This window comes from Mastigoproctus giganteus, chromosome 2, assembly GCF_048544385.1.
Source record: "Mastigoproctus giganteus isolate SK-2022 chromosome 2, ASM4854438v1, whole genome shotgun sequence".
Lineage (NCBI taxonomy): Eukaryota > Metazoa > Arthropoda > Arachnida > Uropygi > Thelyphonidae > Mastigoproctus > Mastigoproctus giganteus.
Window position 1 is genome coordinate 130,641,449 of NC_143576.1, and position 21,785 is coordinate 130,663,233.

At 34.4% G+C, this 21,785-nt stretch overlaps 1 protein-coding gene across 2 annotated transcripts in view; it reads right to left on the reverse strand.

Moving 5' to 3' along the window:
- The window catches only part of drosha (ribonuclease 3 drosha), a 357,699-nt gene that overhangs the window by 227,249 nt on the left and 108,665 nt on the right, over positions 1-21,785 (reverse strand). For both annotated transcript variants that reach the window (XM_090389541.1, XM_090389540.1), the window contains exon 8: positions 19,315-19,482. In XM_090389541.1, coding sequence (XP_090245667.1) covers positions 19,315-19,482 — 168 coding nt within the window. The remainder of the gene's footprint in view (positions 1-19,314; positions 19,483-21,785) is intronic.

A 21,785-nucleotide genomic window follows, 5' to 3' on the forward strand; every position in this document is an offset into this window, starting at 1 on the left:
ATTCAATTTTTTATCTCATGCACAGGAAAAATTGAAACAGTGTGCAATTTAAAAAATTTAAAAATTATAAAAAAAAAAAAGGAGACAAGCATAACGTCAGTAAGTTTTACCTCTCGAGCATTGTGAGGTAATCACGTGAAATAAATAAATTATAAAAAAAATTGATAAACTTCATCTTAATGTGTTCCATACTGTCAGCACGAATGCAAATTAATAGTCCCTCATCACCATCGAGGCACCAACCCGACACCAAAACCATCAACCGCAGCGCAACTATTGGCATAGGAAAACATGACAAAATTTCAAATAGTATATAAAAAAAAACAATTAACAAATACGTGAAGACAATTTCTTTTCGATGATACGTGTTCACAGGACGGAATGAAACTAAAAAATGCGCCGCTGTGTATGTATTTAAAATAAATTTAATCCTCATCGCACATGCATTCATAGGACCAATTGTCCGATATTAAAAAAGTACTACGAATGTTGATAGAATTTTTACATAATTTTATTTCAAGCATTTCTGCTATAAGTTGTTTATTGTAATTATGTTGAATATTAATTATTTTTGCTTCATTGAAGAGAAACGCGTGACCTTTATTCACAGCATTATTCATGCTGTAAATAAATAAACATACCTTTATTTACAGCATTATTCATGCTGTAAATAAAGGTCACGCATTTCTCTTTAATGAAGCAAAAATAATTAATATTCAACATAATTACAATAAACAACTTATAGCAGAAATGCTTGAAATAAAATTATGTAAAAATTCTATCAACATTCGTAGAACTTTTTTTAATATCGGAAGATTGGGATGCAGCGGTGCATTTTTTAGTTTCATTCCATCCTGTGAACACGTATGATCGAAAAGTTCTTGTCCAACTTAAGGAGGAAGAAATTGTTTTCACGTTATTGTTTTTTTATACTATTTGAAATTTTGGCATGATGTTTTCCTATGCCGATAGTTGCATCACAGTTGATAGTTTTGGGGTCAGGTTGAGGCCATGATGGTGATCCCAGACTTTGAAATTTTGGCATGATGTTTTCCTATGCCGATAGTTGCGTTGCAGTTGATGGTTTTGAAGTCGAGTTGAGGCCATGATGGTGATCCCAGACTATTAATTTGCCTTCATGCTGACAGTATGTAACACATTAAGATGAAGTTTATCAATTTTTTATAATTTATTTATTTCACATGATGGACTAGGAGAGTTGGATAAGAAGCCTGCCTATAAAGAAATAAAGGTAATCCCTGCATAATTAACTAATAATAAAAAGAATATAGGAGATATTGAGCACATAACAGCTTTTATTACACAAAAAAAAAAATATATATATATATATATATATATATATATATATATATATATTTCTTTTAAAGCTGAGTATTCAACAGGTGGTGTGAAACCCCACAATAAACAATTACAATGAATATTATTTTTAGTAGCTATCCATCCAGATTGAAAAGATAGCAACAAACTGAATACTTATGTTTTAACTGCATAGAAATAAGCTATTCTGTACAAATGAAATGCAAAATTTGACATAGAACTAATTACCATGTGGCTATGGTAATATAATTTTAAATTGTAGGGTTCAGTTTGCTGAATCCTACTAAATAAAAAAGTCACCAGTTTATTTCTGCATGGACTTAGATACTGCAGGCTCATTTTTCTTAAAGACAAAACTGATTTTCAATTGTATAATTTGCTTCTTTTTTTTTCTTTCTCCTTGTAAATTTGTTTGTAACAAGAAATTGTATTTAAAGAGATAAAACATCCACAACCAGCATAAAAAGCTTCTTCATTCACACTTTCACTAAATTCTTGCTATACATGCATATATAAACTCAGTATCTTGTCCATAATTATCCTCATATGAATGAGCATATATTATTGATTCATATCCTCAATCCAGGTTACTAAAGGTTTTTCCATTCTTTCCAAAAATTGCTTTTTGTTATTTTAGTCACACCCATGAAAGTAATATTTTGTGCAGCACTTCTATATAACAATGCTTTTTAATGCAAAGATCTCATCATTGTTAGTGGACATATAAATATTGTCCAGCTTCAAACCTGCAAATAATGTTTAACTTCTATTCCAGCATCATGTTTTTAGCCTTGTTCTTTTCTATCACAAAATTACTGCTTGCTATTGCAAGTGTTAATATCATAATTGTTTATATGTCATAATTAAATGGGATATGGTTTTCACACTTACATTAACTTCATTATAAAATTTATATTAACAAGCCAGGAGGTTGCTTCGCTCCCCTCTGACTTGTGTCACACAAACGTGAATTATACGTTTTTATATTTTAATTTTTTTAGTGGGGGGGGACCCCGACACCCCTTATAATAATCAAAAGATGTACAAAAATTATATTATAGTATTTTATTATCTAAAAACAAATTAATAACAAAACCATAAATTATATATTTGATTATAAACATTTCTTGTCCAATTTTTTTATTTTTTGATTCATTTTCCGTTAATACAAAGAGATTTTTAGCTGCCTTCACTCTATTTAATGCAATGTACAATTGTCCATGCAAAAAACATGATGTTAAGTCAACACCAACCTTAGATCTTTGACTTTTGTTTATTGTCATACTAAAAGCCAATTTCACAGGAAACTGTGTTCATTGAAAAATGAAGTTATATTCCCCTTTGTTTGAATACATATGAAAACGTGGAATATATGCTTTCAATCCAGCTCTGTCGCCTGTGACGTGTTCACAAATTAAACATTTCTTCCTTATTTCCATTACACACAATTATTTTTTATATCTAAATTTCTTAAAACCATAGCAATTGCGTTTACCTTTAATAGTAATTTATGCGGAGGTAAACCTGAAGGCTCCAGAAAATAAAGTGTTTTGGGTGTTACAGAGTTGTATTCTTCAGCATTACAACTATTTGGCATAATTTGGTCTGATGAATAAACTATTTTCAATTCTCCTGGAATCTTAATTTCGGATAAAATTTTTTCATCCAGCGAACAGTATTATTTGTTGCGGCTAAAACTGCACATTGAAACTTTTCTTTCAAAGGAGTTTCAATACTTCCAAAAACGTCATGTATTAAACTTCCTGAACTGCGAATATTTTCAGGAATCACTATTTGATCATTTTCGTCTTTTACCACTTTATCATTTTTTACGATTTTTTTTTCATCAATGATTAGAGTTTCAGTAGAGCTATCAACAATTTGTGATTCATTTTTTTGCTCTTTTCATATCTTTCCTTTCTTAATTGTGAAGCCTTTAACTTATTATAATAATTTTGTTTTCTTTGATATCAGGATTTTTAAGTGCTGCTTCATACTCTTCAAGATCTTTTCTTTTCTTCTCAGCCTTTCTGATACGATCTTTCTCTTTTCTATTGCTGCCATTAGTAACATTGCTAATAGCAAGAAACTTTGGAAAAAACTGAATCGTTGCCTTGAGACATGTAGAATTCTAAAATTAAACCTCACAATTAACAATGGCCGAACTGTCAACATCATGTGAGGTCATAATGCTACTAAACGTTATCAAGCAATGAGTCATCGCTGTGGTATATGCAGCTTAATTTAAGAGTGATGTGCCTAGGTGTGGTCTTTGAGACAAACCTGTCAATCACTTTGTTGTAATATGAAGCAATAGCAGTTAGCCCTGCTTTGCGGAAAGCAAAAAGTGTGCATGTGAAAAAGGACTATTTTCTGAAATATTCTTTTATATATATATATTTTATTAACAATAGAAGTGTATCAAAGCAACTAAAGATATTTTTACCATTTTTAAATTAATCTTAAAAATATTCAAATAATTGAAAGTATCAACAAGATTGCAATAAAATTTATAAGAAATTCTCAATAGATACACAAAGTACAACTGATTTAACAGCAATATGATCTGATTGAGCTATCACAGACCATGATGTGCACATGATAAATAAGTGGCACCAAAAGAAACAACAAACAATGGAGCAACAAGAACTTTCTGTACCACAAAAACTTCTGTAATCAAAGACTGCCAAATTGTCAATCATCAATTTGCTCATTAATTTGTGACTATTGATAAGCACTTGAGGGATAGCAGTACATTTCTTCATGCTGCAAAGCTACCAAGGCAACCACAACTTGCCGCCAAGATGTCAAAGGCAAAATTCTGATGTGGTACAGGAAGATCTGCAGATAAAGTACCCCACAAATTGATGCTGCTCTATGGATACCACCACACCATTTAGCACATCCTTCAATGAACAGTAATAACTGTACCCCTTTCATCTACATAAAGCATAATCATCGACTCTGAGAGACTACCATCAATAACAACAGTTCTGTGAATGGCTCTACCATTGTACCCAAAATCTTTGTTTTGTAATTTGGATATTGTTTACTGATGAAGTGAGCTCTGCACAGGATGGAATCAACTTGAACAAGTGGGCAGAAGAAGGTCTGCATGGTCAAGAGCATTCTCTATTAACATCTAGTGTGGTATTGTTGGTATGAACCACAAACTCTTATATTATGAAGATACAGCTCTAAATGAGATTTTCAGGCCAACCACAAAAAGGTTCGCTGGATAAACTATTGGTAATGCTTTAGGAAGCTTCCAAAATCAGCCAATGAATAATTTAATGTTTCCACTACTCTGTGAATGGAATGCATTCAAGTAGTGATATAGGCAGTAGAAACACTGCAGGGATGACTAGTTTCAAGGAGTTCAGTATATCTCTTCTGACTATATAAAAATATATATAATCAGAATATCAGAAGAAAATTAGAAAAATAAAAAAAATTTATTTTTCAGCCAGCACATGCCCTCGAGTGTTGGTGCACTCAAGGGAATATTGCGTGCACGCACTGGCGCATAATGGCCTTTAGCTGCCGTTGCGCCGTAAAACATATTACTACTACTACTACAACAACACACACTTAATTTTTTGAAAGAATACATACCATTAAATTTAATTTCAGTTTACATGTGTATAAACTTGAATTAAATTTTATAGTATGTATTCATTCTGCAACACCCTTATTTATAATTTACCCTATTTTCTTGATGATATGGTGCACCCAAGTTTTAGAAGGCAAATTTAATTTTGGGAAAAAATATTTTATTGCATATATTTTAAGCACAAATTCACAGGTACTTACTAAAAAAAAATAGTGAAAAACAAAACTTTTACTCTTTGTACAATGTCAATATTTGTCTTCACTAATGTCATACTCATCATTACTGATATTATTATGGTTCTTCAAAGAATCCATCATCTTCAGGACATCAAGGACATCGCTGACTTACATTTCTTGAAAAACGTGGAAAGTGTCATATGTTTCAATAATGCACTAATTTTTCAGCCGTTTGCACACCCAATGGTGTTTGTCTGCAGTTGCCATATTGACATCAACTAGTGATCTGGTGCCTCTGTCCATTTGATCAACTCACTTCTCACATGGAAATACTTTAAAAGGTTTGTTAACTGTAATGTCTAAAGGCTGCATTGGCTAAAGCCTCCTGGAATTACAGCCAACTCTGTGCTTGATTCAGTAACCATCCTTTTTTGTTGCCTTTATGTGTAATTTGAAATTTTTGCACAATAAAAGAGCTTACTTTTTAGCAGGCCATGTAGACTGCTCTAACCACTGCAAGCCCCTATTATACCATCAGACCATATGATGCGGAGGAATTTTAGGCAACATTTACCAAGAAAAAATAATAATAAAAATAAATAGTGCATCTTATGGTTCAGAAAATACAGTAGTTCCTCCCCTCAACTTTTCATGGTTTCTATATATATAATTAAAACAAACCTGTTTGGGATAAAAAGAAGGTGTAGAAATGTAGAATAATAATTTAATTAAGTAAATTTAATAGAACTAATTAATGTCATCAAACCAATGATTAAATATTACATCAGAATCAGACTATAATATAAGAAAATAATGAAATATATGAAAATAATGAATAATATATGAAAAACTACAAAAAAAAAAAAAAAAGTGCAAAGCCATATGCATTAGAGAGAAGTGTGTAATCCAAGTATACCGACAGCAGTGCTCAGATTAAGAATAGGTTAGTTATAATACTGCAAGGAAAAGGTAAGTGTCCTGAGCTAATAACCAAAGAGAAACTACAAAAAAAAAAAAAAAAAACCATTAACTAATGAAAATTAATAAAAAGCCTATCTTTAGTCCCTACAGTTACTTGCCAGTAACTGTAGGGACTAAAGATAGGCCTTAGTGGAAAAAAAGTAATAATTTAATTACAATTTAGTAACTTATTGGCAGAATAATTATAAACATACAATGAGGGGGAGAGTTAGTGTCATAAGGGGGTAAGTAACAAGCCTAGACTAAACTAGGTGAAGCGAGGGAAGAAATAGGATAGCAATAGCACCGCAGTCATCCTCGAATAATCTAATAATTCACGGGGTATAAAAATTAGAATATCAAAGCATACCCCATTAATTATTAGATTATTCGAGGATGACTGCGGTGCTATTGCTATCCTATTTCTTCCCTCGCTTCACCTAGTTTAGTCTAGGCTTGTTACTTATCCCCTTATGACACTAACTCTCCCCCATATGTTTATAATTGTTCTGCCTGTTAGCTGTTGGGCTAGCTGTTATTCTGCCAGTAAGTTACTAAACTGTAATTAAATTATTACTTTTTTTTCCCTTCCCAATAAGGCCTATCTTTATTCAGTACAGTTACTGGCAAGTACAAATAATATTAATGCATTGTTTAATGTATCCTTTTACTAAAAATTAGCAATCATTTTTTTAAACTTTTCTCTTTGGTTATAGCTCAGGGCACGCATATCTTATGCTAGAGACTAATTGCTGCTACTGGCATTCATGGCTTACACTCTTCTCTCTAATATACATAGCTTTACTTTATATATATATATATATATATATATATATAAAATTTTCCATCGACCCCCCCTTTAACACTAAAGTATTACTATAACTCTAAGTTGATATGTGTATACTATATAAACAGTGTTGAATTTAGATTTTGTTCAGATGGAAGGACAATCTATGTACGAGTAGAATTTTAAACTTTTTTTTTAGTCTTCAACACAATTTTTAACTTTTTTTAATACCTAATTATCTTCAGTGGAAACAAACAGGATTCTTAGAGTGGGCATTTCCCTCTATACAGCATCCAAAACACATATTGTTAAAAATTTCAAGATAATTACAGCATCCAAAACACATATTGTTAAAAATTTCAAGATAATTATGATAAGTGTTTGGATTTTTTAATCAGTGGTGTATTATAATTTTATTGGAGGTATATTACCTCTAATAAAATTTTTTTCGACTGATTGAAATAAGCAAAATGTTCCAATAATAATTTATTGTACAAAATAATATTACATACACGTATGAAGTCAGTAATAGTAAATAGGAAACGTAAAAAAAATATTTATGAACAATAGTACAAAAAGTATATAAAAATAAAAGAAAATAATATTATATTTATGTTATTAATGAGATGGTTGGGCTTGATGTTTAGATATGTTTGGTTCAAAATTACTTAATATTATTCATAAATCTCCACATTCTGATATATTTAATTTACTTCTACTTTTTCTTAATAAATTATTCAGGTGGCTAAAACCTGCCTCCACTAAATAAGAACTTGGAAAGGCTAACAATAAGGGTTCAAATATATGCTTTAATCTTGGGCATTTTTGCTGTATATTTTTTGAATTCCAAAATTTTGCATATCCATTTGTTTTGAACAAAACTTTTAATTCGAGGTCTTCTCTAATTTCAATTAATTCTTCTTGTAAAGAAATATCTATTCCGTTTATGTCACATTCAAATGGCTCAACAATCCACGATGGTACATCCAAGTTTTCGAAATCTTTAAAGCGAACATTCATATCTTCTTTCAATTTTTCAAATAATCAGTATATCGTCAGCAGAAATTTTATCTTTTTTGAGAATAGACAGTTGTCTTAAATTTTCAAAATAACGAAAATCTGATTGGTTTAGTGTGGATAAAAAAAGATCAATTTTAGAACGAAACCCAAGAATAATTATCTGCACTTGAATAAGATTAATATCTTTTCCTTATAACTTATTTTGGATATTGTTAAATTGGGAAAATATATCTGCTAAGTAAAATATATGCCTTTTTAAATCTAATAATTACATTCCCATAAGTTCATCAATTTGAAGGAGAAATTCTACAACTGTATCGAAAATTTCAACTAATCTCTGTAAACAATTGCCTTTGGACAGCCAGCACACATCTGAGTGAAACAACAAATTATTATATATTTCGTCATTGCTATCACACAATTGTGCAAAAAGACGATAATTTAAAGATTTAGATTTTATAATATTTATAGTTTTTATGCACAAATCTAGAACATCATGAAGTTTTTCATTAATTTTTTTTTGCAACTAAATGTTGTCTGTGCAAAACACGATGCACTCTTCGAACATTCTGGACTTTTTTCTTCATATGAGCTAGAAATCCTCTATATTTGCCTATCATTGCAGGTGCTCCATCACAAGCTGCTGCAATTACATTGAAAATAGGTATTTTATATTTGTCTAAAAATTTTTCAAAACAACCAAAAATAATTTCACCTGTAGTGTGTCTCTAATTGCTCAGCAATAAGAAATTCTTCTGTTATTTCTTCTTTTCTTGGGCTATAATTATTCTTAATAGTGAACATAAATCATCAATATGCTCATTCTTCCGAAAGTTGCCTCGTCTAACTGAATGGTGAATTTATTTGTTTGTAGATCAAATAATAAAGACTTTTTAATATCCTCGGCCATTTCATCGATGTGACGTTGCACTGTGTTATTACTCAGTGGAATATTTTTTTAATATTAGATCTGGGTCTATCTTCATTATAGTACTTATTACCTCTCTTAGTGCAGGTAAAATTAATTTTTCACCAACTGTATGAGGATATCCTCCTTTTGCAATTAAAAGTGATATGTTGTAAGATGCTTCCATTCCACCTTCAACATTTTTAGAAGTGGATGATTTAAAAAATGACTTAAGTCCCATTTTTGAAAATAAAAGAAATTGTTCTTTTAAATTTTTAAAATACTCGAAATTATTTTCTTTTTTTATTAGGATGCATTCTTTCAATGTGCTCTTTCATCTTTGATGGCTTCATAGCATTGTTAGTAAATGTTTTTTCAAAGATAAGCCATAGAGGCATTGTATCATTTCCCGGCATAGAAATAAACCCTAAGCTTAAATATTCTTGGGAATGCTGCTGGCACTTTATTTTGGTACTGATGCATAAAGGATAGCGAATGCTTATAAAGCATTCTATTAACATGGTACTTGATGATCTCTCTAAAACTTCGCATTGTACTGACATATTTATTAAATTCCTTAAAATTAAATAAAAATAATCAAAAATAATGAAGCAATCACGTCTGACAAATAATTATTATATATATACTTACAACTATTCGCACAAATTAGGATCAGCTAGTGTATAATCTTGCTACCTCTACTCTGCCAGATAGTGACTGGAGGGAGTCCGAGTAGTGTGTATGCGGGGAGCATTGTCGAGGCCACGTTATGTCAAAGATCCGGGTATATTCTTACCACATGTACGCCATATTCAAAAATTTCATTACTTCATACAGCATGTCCCACCCACTTTTTCTTACCATTGAATACACCATGAATTGTCAAACTAATAGAGCAAGCTTATCTGCGAAAAGATCTAAACCTCCCAAGCACTTCCTAATTCATTTCACAAATATACGTGGTCTCAATTCTAATCTCAACAATGTCCATTTCCACTTGCAGTCTGCCAAACCCCATGTACTTTTTCTGACAGAATCTCAGTTATCGGTTGATTCAACTACTGCTCATCTCAGATGCCCAAATTATTCGTTGAATGATTCCTTTCGCCTCAAAGGTGGTACTTGTGCATATGTCCGTTCTGATATTCCCTGTCAGAGACTTGGCAACTTGGAATCTCCTCTCTTTGATCTTCTCTGGCTTAAAATCTCTCTACCTCATTGTGTCAAATTCATCTGTTGTCTCTACCGTTCTCCCAACTCCACTAATCGCTTGGAGCTCTTTGACTTCCTCTCTTTGCAACTTATCTTTCTCCAGTCCAACTTTCCTAACAGTGAGATAATTTTCCTTGGTGATTTTAATGTCCACAACTCCAGCTGGCTTCAATTTTCTAGTCACACCGACCCAGCAGGTCGAGATGCTGAGGCTTTTGCAATTACTAATGACCTAGCACAGATTGTTCATTTACCTACAAGAATACCGGACAATCCTAATCATACAGCCAATACGCTTGATCTTTTTCTCACAAACAACCCTTTTAAGTACACGGTCGAAGAGAGAGCTCCTTTAGGCACTTCAGATCACAACTTGGTGGTTGTCTATTCTCCAATGGAACCTTTATCTCATGGCTATTCGCAACCTCATGTTGTTTGGCATTACAAGAATACAAAATGGGATGACCTGCAAGACTTCTTTTCTTCTTTTCCTTGGTCGGATTACTGTTTCAAAACTTCTGATGTCAACGTTTGTTCAGATCGTGTCAGTGAAATTATTCTAGCAGGAATGGAATCCTTTATCCCACACTCCACTTTAAAATCTCGTCCTTTATCTAAACCTTGGTTTTCCAATAAATGTGCTAAGGCTGTTCAAGAGAAGAATGTTGCATATCGTAATTGGCTTGTTTCTAATTCTTCAGTTTCATTTTCTGCCTACACTAAAGCTCGCAACAATTGTAAAGCAGTTATTAATCAGTCCAAACTAGAGTTTGAACAAGCTAAGAGTAGAAAACTTGCTTCTTGCCCTAATGGTAGCCGAGCATTCTGGTCTCTTGCCAAAGCTATTGGCTGCAACTTTTGCCCATCTCTGCTCCCACCTCTGTCCAAACCAGATGGCTCTGTTGTCACTTCAGCCAAGGATAAAGCTGACCTGCTAGCATACCATTTTTCTTCCAGCTCATGTATTAATGATCTTGGTAAAACACCTCCCACCATTCCCAACACGCGCCATTCAAAGCCTCCTGTGGTCTTTCGTCAAAAGGATATCAGAAGGATTTTGATTAATTTTGATGCTAAGAAAGCTCCAGGTCCTGATGGTATTTCTCCACTTGTTCTCAAAACCTGTGCTCCTGAGCTTACTCCTATTCTTTGCTGCCTTTTTTCACTTTCTTATTCCAAAGGTGTTTTTCCTTCTGCTTGGAAATTTGCTCATATCCAGCCAGTTCCAAAAAAGGGTGACAAATCCCTCCCATCCAATTATCGTCCCACTGCAATTACTTCTACTCTTTCTAAAGTAATGGAGAAATCAATTAACCGCCAACTCTTAAACTACCTAGAAACCTTCCGTCTGATCAACGATCGTCAGTATGGATTCCGTCAGTGTCAATCCACTGGTGATATTCTGCCTTATGTTACCCATTTATGGACTAATTCAATGGAAAGGTTCGGTGAAACACAAGTAGTTGCTCTTGACATCTCAAAGGCTTTTTATCGTGTTTGGCATAAAGGTCTTCTAAACAAGCTTCCATCTTATGGTTTGCCAACTGTTTTTAGTAATTGGTTATCCAGTTTTCTCTCCGATTGCTCACTGAGGGTGATGATAGATGGCTCTGTCCTCTAACTTCTCCACTAATGCCGGTGCCCACCAAGGTTCAGTTCTTTCCCCCACTCTTTTCCTCTTGTATATTAATGACCTTCCATTGACTGGAAATCCTATCCATAGTTTTGCCGATGATAGCACATTGCATACCACTTTCCATTTTGAGAAACCTTGTCCTGCTCAATCAGCTTCAACTTCTCGAAAATCTGCTACCAATTCCTTAAATGCCGATCTTCAGGTAATTCTCCAGTGGGGCAAAGACAACTTAGTGATTTCAACCCTTCTAAAACTTAGTCTTGTCTTATATCTCGCAAAAAGGATTCTTCTACTCCTATGCTTATCTTTAGTGACACTCCGATTTCTAGGCAAAATGATATATCTCTTTTGGGGATTACCGTGACTTCTAATCTCTCTTGGCACAAGCACATTACAAATATTGCTTCCTCTGCATCTAAAAAACTAGGTTTTCTCTTTCGCTCTCGGCGCTACTTTTCTTCCAAACAGCTGCTCACTCTGTATAAATCGCAAATCCGCCCTGCCATGGAATATTGTTCCCACATCTGGGGTGGTGTCCCCAAAACCTCTCTCAGGCTTCTTGATTCCATTCAGAAGAGGGCAGTTAGGTTAATTAATGATTCATCTCTAACAGAGTCTCTCCACTCGCTTTCTCATAGACGTACTGTTTCTGCTGCATGCCTCTTCTACAGATACTTCCATGGGCACTGTTCTTTTGAATTGGCTTCTATAATTCCCGCTCTCTCTTTCAAAACAGTCCAAGCACGTGCCGCCACCAGCCAACATCCATTTACTGTCCAACATCCATTTACCCACAGAACCAACTTTTCATCTTCCTCATTTATTCATTCAACTGCCGTTTTCTGGAACAACCTTCCTTCATACGTATTTCCTGAAAATTACAATCTACAGAAGTTCAAGTCCACTGTCAACAAATATCTTCTTTCGTCTTCTCAACCTCCAACCCAAGCACGGTACTAAGTACTATAGGTTCTAATACCTCTCGTGTTTGGGGTTCACATAAAAAAAAAAAAAATTCCATGTGATGGTCATGTAGTGCTCACATGAACAGTAGGCAGGCCTAAAGGGCCCGTATTACATTGTACAACTTGCTAGCTGCACAAAAACACCAGAATTCTGAACAATACGAAAATTTTAAAATAAATGAATTTAGTTAAGAAAATGAATAAAAAAAATTAAATATAATAATACAACATAGATCTTATTTAATCAACCCCCAATCGACCACTAATAGTTCATCGACCTCCAAATGATCCCAAAACGGTTCATCGACCCCTTTCAAATTTTCATCGATCCTGTTGAGAACCCCTAATTTACAAAATCTTACAAGGAGCACACACACACACACTCTGCTGCTAACTTATTCTTAATTTAATTTATATCTGTAATTTATTTACATTACATATATAAATTAGATGATGAAAAGAGGGTGTTTCTAAACACTGACAAAATTATAGTAGTTTTACATAACAAGATAAGTAAAAAAGGTCATATAAATGTTTCTGATTCTGAGCAGTTATGGAGCTATGGCTGTTTGAATTTTAAAAATTGTCTAGTATGTTTTCAATGGTAAGAAATAATAAAAATTATGAAATAATAAATAAGGGTAAGCAGGCATATACCTAGAAAAATGTTTATTCATACAAAATAGATATGTCTGCTTATTCTTATTTATCATTTTATTATTTTTTAACACTGAAAACTCCACAGCCATTTTTTAATATTAATATTTAAACAGCATAGCTTTGTAACCATTCAGAATCGAACATGTTTATGAATACATTGCTTACTTGTTTTGATACACCAAACAATCCCTCTAATTTTGTTCATGTAAATTAGAATATCTTACGTACACGTAGAAAAGTTGGGAGGGAGGGGGGAGAGAGAGAGAGAGAGAGATATTAATATATGATATACACCAACCTTCCAAAAGTCACAGGACAGACCTCTGACTGCAGAAATTTGTGTCACTACAAAATATGCAAATGTTTTGGCCTATAAAGGCAATGTTAATAAGCCCAGAATTCATTTTAAGTGAGTTGGCCAAACAATTAGCACAGAAAAGGTTGTTGTTATTTGGCTTTTAGGAGCATTAGCAACTAAGGCCATATTGCTCCGGGGATATGCGGTGGTCATTCTCTGACCTTTCCGCATCCTCCGTATTTGGTGGTCACGGGCTTGAACCCCAGTCTATTCAAGAAGCGTGTGCTACGCACTGCTGCTCCTGCCCACCTGGCTACAGAGGCACTGCACAGAAAAGGCTTAGAGGGAACGATATCCTGATGTCGACTGGGGAAATTATCCACACATTCATGTTGCTCAGGAATTAAGCATTCCCAAAATGGAAACTGCAACATGATAAATAAATTGGATAAAAAGTGACACTAAGCAAAATAAATGACCAGGTAGGCAGAAAATAACAAGTGACAGGAGTAAGAGACAAGTAGAAAGCTGTATGGCATGAATTTTCAAGAAAGTGTAGCCCACAAAGTCTTTGATTGATAAGAAAAAAAAAAAAAAAAAAAAAATACTGTTAACTGACATTTTAAAAAGAACACAGCAGCCATCTACCTTCAATTTAAGTTTACGTTCCCTTATGTCTGTTGTCTGAGAAAGAGTAAGGATGCCATCAGAATTTAGTTTACTCACTATTTAAAGCCTTAAAAATGTCAATGAGTTCTCCTCATAGGTACCCAATTTCCCGAGAACTACAGTCTTTCGTGGTAATAGTATCCTTGAAAGTCCTTGACTGATCTGATTGCTCTTCTCTTCACCCATTCCAAGAAACCCACATCCTTCTTGAAATAAGGTTTCCAGACCTGTATGCAATACACAATATGAGGCCTAACTACTGCCACATACAATGGGATAATCATCTAGTCACTGCTGGCAAAATTACTGTATACCATTGACATAACCTACCCCCCCCCATGGGCTGTCCCAGCAGCCAATCTTCACGTGGAATGTACAACTCTCCCATGTTTTTCTAATTCTCCACCACCAACATTGAGTGTGGTACCACCCAAATGGTATTTTATTCTGGGGTTACTGCTGACCACATGCAGTAACTTGCATTTACCAATGTTAAACCTCAACTGCCACTTCTCAACCCATCTACTTAATTTTTCTGCCTTGTTGCAATAGTATTTCCTTGATTCTGCCAGTAACTACCCTGCCAATTTAGACATTAAGCTTGATATGCCTTCATCAGTAAATATTGTAAACATCAACATGCCTACCACCAATCTGTGGGAGACTCCACTAATAACATTATACCAAGAAGAGCAGTGCCCATTTATAACCACCCTCCATCTTCTGCCAATAAACCATTCTTTAACCAGAGCAGTAACTCTCCCCCTATGCTGCTCCAGAAATTTTTTATATGGAACAGTGTGAAAGCTTTACTCAAATGAAAATAACACTACTTGTTTACTTCATCATATTAACACTAAAAAGATGGTCAGACAAGATCTCCCCTCATCAAATTCATGCTGCGATTTTGATTACTCATTTCCCCCCCAAATGCAATGAATTACTGGTTGGGGGAAAGCACAAATAGCAATACCATAACATATCTTAACCATAACATGACACAGGTCTAATGACAAAGATAAGCTTGACTCTGGCATTCTAAGGAGGGGGGATTCAGCATTAATACCTTCCACCCAGAATGCATGCATGCATGCATTGTCGCATTTAAACCAATACATCACAGAATAGCACGCGATACTCTCTAGTCTACAATTCCCTCCCTCTACTCCCACTTGTTTAAGCAGAAGCTGTCCATCCCCAATCCTGCATCCCTACCCACCAGTTTCCTTCTGTATCAACCCGAATCTAATACAGTAGGTTCCGGTTATTTGGGCCACTGGTTAATTGGGGCAGCCGTTTATTTGGGGCAAATCTTAAAAAACGGAACCCAATCGAGAAAATAGCCAGAGTTTACTATCCAATAAATCCACAAAAGTCTGACTAGTGTGTGAGTGCCCAACCCACAAGTTCCAGTCAATATCTAGGAAGTTAAAATCCCCCATTATAAGACATTCTGATTTACTAGCCCACTCTATTTCTCTGTACAATTGTTCACTGTACTCATTCGAGTCATTAGGCCTATAACACACTCCTACTCTTATTTTTGCTTTCGCAGTGCTTATGTCACACCAAACTGACTCTACAGTGCACTGTTCATCTATATCAACTGGGTGCACTTCTTTTGATTTTGCTTCCAGAGATACAATGCTGTGATAGACGGATGGACAGACAGACAGACAACCGAGTGACATCATAAGGGTCCTTCATCAGACTATGGCCCCTAAAAATAACAAGTAAAAATCAATAACATAAGTAAAAATAATTTCATAATAAAGTTTTTGTAGAATATTCCAAATTTTTATTAAGTTCTCATCCGACACCCTATGCTGACTTCTTTTCTTCCTCTTCATGTATCTCTTGCTGAATGACGTTTCCAAAGCAGCCATGAATCAACATATTTTGCTGGATTGAAGCAGGTCAGCAGTAGGCTTACAATTTTAAGAAACTGTTTTTGTCATCAACGAAGCTCTGGTTGGGCTGGCGATCAGATTCGTTTATGAAAATCCTCGTTCACATTCACTCGATGAAATTGGTATCATATTCAGAGTGTCCATCAAATGCTTCAATTCTTCCGAAACCATCTTTTCAATTAGGTATTCCCGAAATCCACGAATTGTATCTCTTTTATTTAACTGTAATCTAATTGACAATTTTTTAACTTCATTTTCACCAAAATGCCAACAGTTCATGTTTAGAAGGTTTAATACCTTCGTTGTCCTCATTTTCCTTCTCTTGTCATCGGTATTTTCTCTAAATTTGAATTTTTTCTTTTCTTTTTTTTTTTTTTTTTTGAAACTGTCCAAAATGTCAGTGTCATTTGGATATTCAGGGACCGTGACCATGTAAATATTAATATTATTATTAGCCATATGGTGCAAGAAAGCCTGAGGCTTATGCTGCACCAGCCAAAATATATTCCCAAGTTACCTTGAGTGAGTGTGTGTGTGTGTGTGTGTGTGTGTGTGTGTGTGTGTGTGTGAGAGAGAGAGAGAGAGAGAGAGAGAGAGAGAGAGAGAGAGAGAGAGAGAGAGAGAGAGAGAGAGAGAGAGAGAGAGAGAGAGAGAGAGGAATCACCAAGAAAGAAAAGAATGATGATATCCAGCTCAGGATCCTGGGTGTGCCAAGCCCATACTCACTAGATGTGAGCCCCTGGGGGTAAACAGAGATAGGGAAAATTTATGGAAAAATATGGATAACGCACTTCCGCAAAACAACAGATAATTATTTGTTGGGATAAAAGAAAATAACTCTCTCCTAATTCTTGAATGGGGTGCTTACAGTTGATTCACAGCGGTGTCCAACCTAAGGCCAACCCGGAAAATGAACTAAAACAGCATTTTAAATTTTGTCAATTATCAAAAAAATTTTCTCATTAAATGTTTTGTTCAGTAAATTTTATTGTGTATTGTACTTAACAAAATTTTCGAATATTATTTTTACTTTTACATGCAACAAGGTATGGAAAATGTAACACACTAAAGAAATCTAACTTTCGATTTTTTTTGAATATGGCCCCTGTGCAGGAAAAGTTTGGACACCACTGCAGAAGAAGGTAGACCAGAGCCCATTGGCAATACCCCCTGATCTGTTCACTGTTGACCAGTGTGACTTCTCCATATGTGGGACAGGTAGTCAGATAGGTTTTACCCCAGGTACCACTAAGTTGTAGAATAGTAATCCCTTTAGCTCTCTTAATTCGTGCAGCAGCACTAATTGCCTAAATTGCCTGAAGGCCAGAAATGCGAACAGTGCGTACCGAGTTAATTCTCTCTTAATCCGTTTGCTATATGAAAATTTTCTTCGCTCAACGGAAAGTATTTTAAATGTTGCTTCCAAGGGGAATTCAAAATAATTCGCTATAAAAGGACTTCGTTAAACAGAGGTCCGACTGAGTAATTTAGAATTATAAAAATGGTTAATACAGCTTTATATAGAAAATATCTTAACAATAGACAGTGAAAAATGCAAAATTTGTTTAATTATTTTAAGCTTATTTGAATAGTAGGTAAACATGTGAAAAAATTTATGGAATATTACAAATTTCAAAGTGCACTACATCCAAATGTCACACATCACTGTTAATAAAGGTGCCGGTAAGCCGTACTGTTGCATACCGTCCCAAAAAAAGCACTGCACCTAATACTGCTTCGATATCATCAGCAAATATTTTTGCAGCCCTTCTATTCAAGCGCATCCTATTCCTATAAAAGAACCCCCTGTTAACAAGCACTTTGCTTGTTGAGAAAAATTCTACTCTGTGAGCCTTGCACAACAGGGTCAAAATCACTCATCATGCACTCCCTCCTATCATGTCTGGGCAGAATTGTAGAGACTTTCAAATTTAATCCTAACTTGATTTTTTCTCACCATTGTCCTATACCAATTATGTAAATCCTCAGATCTACTATGCTTAAAATCATGCCTACTACCCCTCAGTATGTTGGCCCAACTGTGAAGCTGAGAGAAGGAAGTTTGGGGATGCTTCTCTCCTTGGTATGGCCCAGGTCCACTGGTCACAGTGTATAGAACCATGAATGCTGAATCATAACTTTGAATCATGAATGCTGAATCATAACTTTTCTGCTATGTGGCATGTTCACGACAGCCAAAACTAAATACGCTTTCATCTCTCACTGTATTTAGCCCTCCACCCTCCAAGCCCACAATTGTTGACTCCATCAAATAAATCAAAATTCTAATCCTCTCAGTTTCTAGCACATCCCTTAATAAACTCCCCCCCCCTCCTCCAACACATCCAACAATTTTTCTTTCTTTTCCCTACAATCTTTATCATACTTTCCTTATTTCTAAACACATCTGTTCATTTCGCCATTTCAATCATCCTCCTCCATATCCACATCTTGAAGACTTAAATTCAAATGCCACATTTGATACATTGACATTCTGAACAATTCCATGTGTCCTAAGTGTGGCAATTTTATGGAAACAGCCCTTATAACAATGTTTTGTGCCAGAAAACAAGAATTATATATGCATTGCTTGAAGAGATAAACATGAGAACATCTTTAGAATAAACTGGAACAGGGATTTAGGGCAAGGCAGCCCTTTTGTTAGTAAATTATAATAAAAACTCATTAATTATATGTAAATAAAAGTAGTAAAAACACTCCACATAAACTCCAAATCTTACTGAGGCAATACATACCATCATTTACTATTCACCTTGATTAAGTGAGTGTTTTGCATGTATCAATCAAGTAGACTTATCTTCCCTGCAACAATCTTCATGATAATGGGTAGAACAATTTATTATAACTTATGATAATGAGTAGAGCCAAATATAATTTGTAAAAGTAAAAAGAAGTGGAGCTTTTTTTGGAATTTTAAAATTTTTGTTTCAGTTGAAAGGGAATATTTTGAGTCTTTATTCAACCACTATCCAATAATTTGAAAAAAAAAAAAAAAAACCCAGTTGAAAAGCATTTCTATAGCATATTAAATGAGAAACGTGGTTAAAGTAAAAATACTTTTATTACGTATCATTTTAATGATATATCAATAAGTCTTTATAGTATTGTATAAATTGAAATATATTAAAAAAAAAATTCTTACCAAAAAATTGGTATGAGGAGACATAGTAATACGATAGTGACTAAGCCTTTTGACATTATTACTGTTTGGAACACAGGGAGGAAGGGACGTTTCACCAGGATACATTCCGTGCCGTATACCTGAACGGCGGGCTTTTGCACTACATCGGCAAAGAGGACCATCATTCATCTGATATCATAAATAAATATCAAAATTACTTATATTTATATTATTTATGCAGTTACAATAGACAAAACTATATATGATTTTCAATACTATTTTTAAGAATCCAATTTTTTTAAAGCATGGAATTATTTTTTCTCTTAAAGAATATGCTATCAAAGTGAAATAATAAAATGAGCACAAAATCTTACCTGAAATGATCATAATTTTTTTTTAATATTACATGATTTGGAAATTTCCAAATATGACATGTACACATACACTATTTGCCTCAATGAGCTGTGCTAAAATCTTAACCAACTAGTTAGTTGATTAAGATTTTAGAAAAAAAAAAAAAAATCAAATAACTTCATCTTTCTATTATAAACATTAAACAAAACAATATACACAATATACATATGAGAACCAATGACACTGGTTTACAGTGTATCTGGGGTTTGAGTAAAAGTATGTGGCAGTTATTTATGCATGTTTATTGATTACTAAACTGAAGTCCATTTGTTTCTATTATGTAAAGGTTTTTCACAATTCATTAACAAAATATTAAATAGGTATTATACGTAAATGTGTACATAACTATAGTTTCTGAAATGGTTTACAAGTGCTATATTCGTAATCAGTATCAAATATTTGTCTCAAATACAACAGATCGTGCATGTTTAACCAGTAACTGCACACACTGCAAAGTAGCCGACCTTGACCCAGAAAGGTAGATGGCCCCTCACCCCACGCTTCCGGCCCATCTGTGATTCCCAGAATTTTATTTTCCGAGTGGAGTATGGGAGACTCCTGTGTGTAGTTATGGGTTAAACTTGTCTGAGCATGCACTCAACCACAGAGCCTATATAAGTGATACATCCCTTATGTGGTCACAGTACGCCTGTAAAAACCGTCGTGAGCTCTCATTGTGTGTTAGTTTTCTTTTAGTATTGCAACCAGAAAGTGTATAAACAGTCCCGACATATTTTGTTACATATGTGGTTGTTTTGTTCCTGTAAAGCAAAGGCTAAATATTACCGATTTTGTAAAAAAATCGTATTATGCATACTTTGACATAAAACTAGGCGATCAGGATAAATCGTGGGCACTGCATAAAGTATGCCTTACATGTGTCAAACATCTTAAAAAATGGAGTCAAGGAAAAAAGGTGTGCTTGCCATTTGCTTTCCTATGTGTGGCGCGAGCCAGTAAGCCATGTCGAATGTTACTTTTGTGTATGTGAGTTTAAGGTTACAATTCAAAAAATAAAAAAGACATCAAATATCCAGATCTACTGTAAGTCATAAGACCGGTTCCGCAGGGACCTGATCTGCCTATAAAACCTCCACCAGAAACTTTGGAGTCCACATCTTCTTCCACCAAAGCAGAAGTTAAAGAGGTTAGTGAAGAGGAATGTTATCAACCAGAAAATATTTTAATGCCACAGCAATTCACGCAAGTCAAACTAAACGATTTAGTAAGTCCCTTACTAAATCGTTAAGGGTCTTCCAAAGTATACTGCTGAAATGCTGGGATCCAGACTTTAAGTGAAGAACTTACTTGCTCCAGGTACATAATTTTCCTGGTACAGAAATTGTGAAAGGGAGTTTATACAGTATTTTTCACAAGAAGATCCTCTTGTATATTGCAGCGATATCACTGGTTTAATAAGTGCCTTAGGAGTTCTATCATATGTTCCTAGTGAATGGAGACTATTTATAGACTCTTCTAAGACTAGTTTAAAAGGTGTTCTCTTGTATAATGGAGATAAGTACACATCTGTGCCAGTTGCTCATTCAGTCTACTTAAAAGAAACTTATAACAATCTAAAGTTGCTTCTGGAGAAAATTAAATATCAAGATTACGAATGGCCAACTATGTGGAGACTTAAAAGAGTTATGTATATTGTTGGGGCAACAGGGTGGGTACACCAAAATGCCATGCTTTATTTGTGAATGGGATAGCAGAGCTAAAGTGCTGCATTGGATAAAGAAGCAATGGCCTCGGAGGCACAATCTTACACCGGGGTCAAAAAATATTGTGCACAAAAGTTTGGTGAAGCCAGATAACATACTTTTACCTCCACTGATTGTTATCAAGTTAGGCATAATGAAGCAATTTGTTAAAGCATTGAATAAGGATGGCAACTGCTTTAAGTACCTTTGCAGTAAATTTCCCCGTTTATCTGATGCAAAACTTAAGGAGGGTATCTTCATTGGTCCCTAAATTAGAAAATTGGTTTTAGACGGTCAGTTTGAAACTACTATGACTGATGTTGAAAGGGAAGTCTGGATTGCTTTTAAAAATGTAATGGAAAACTTTATAGGAAA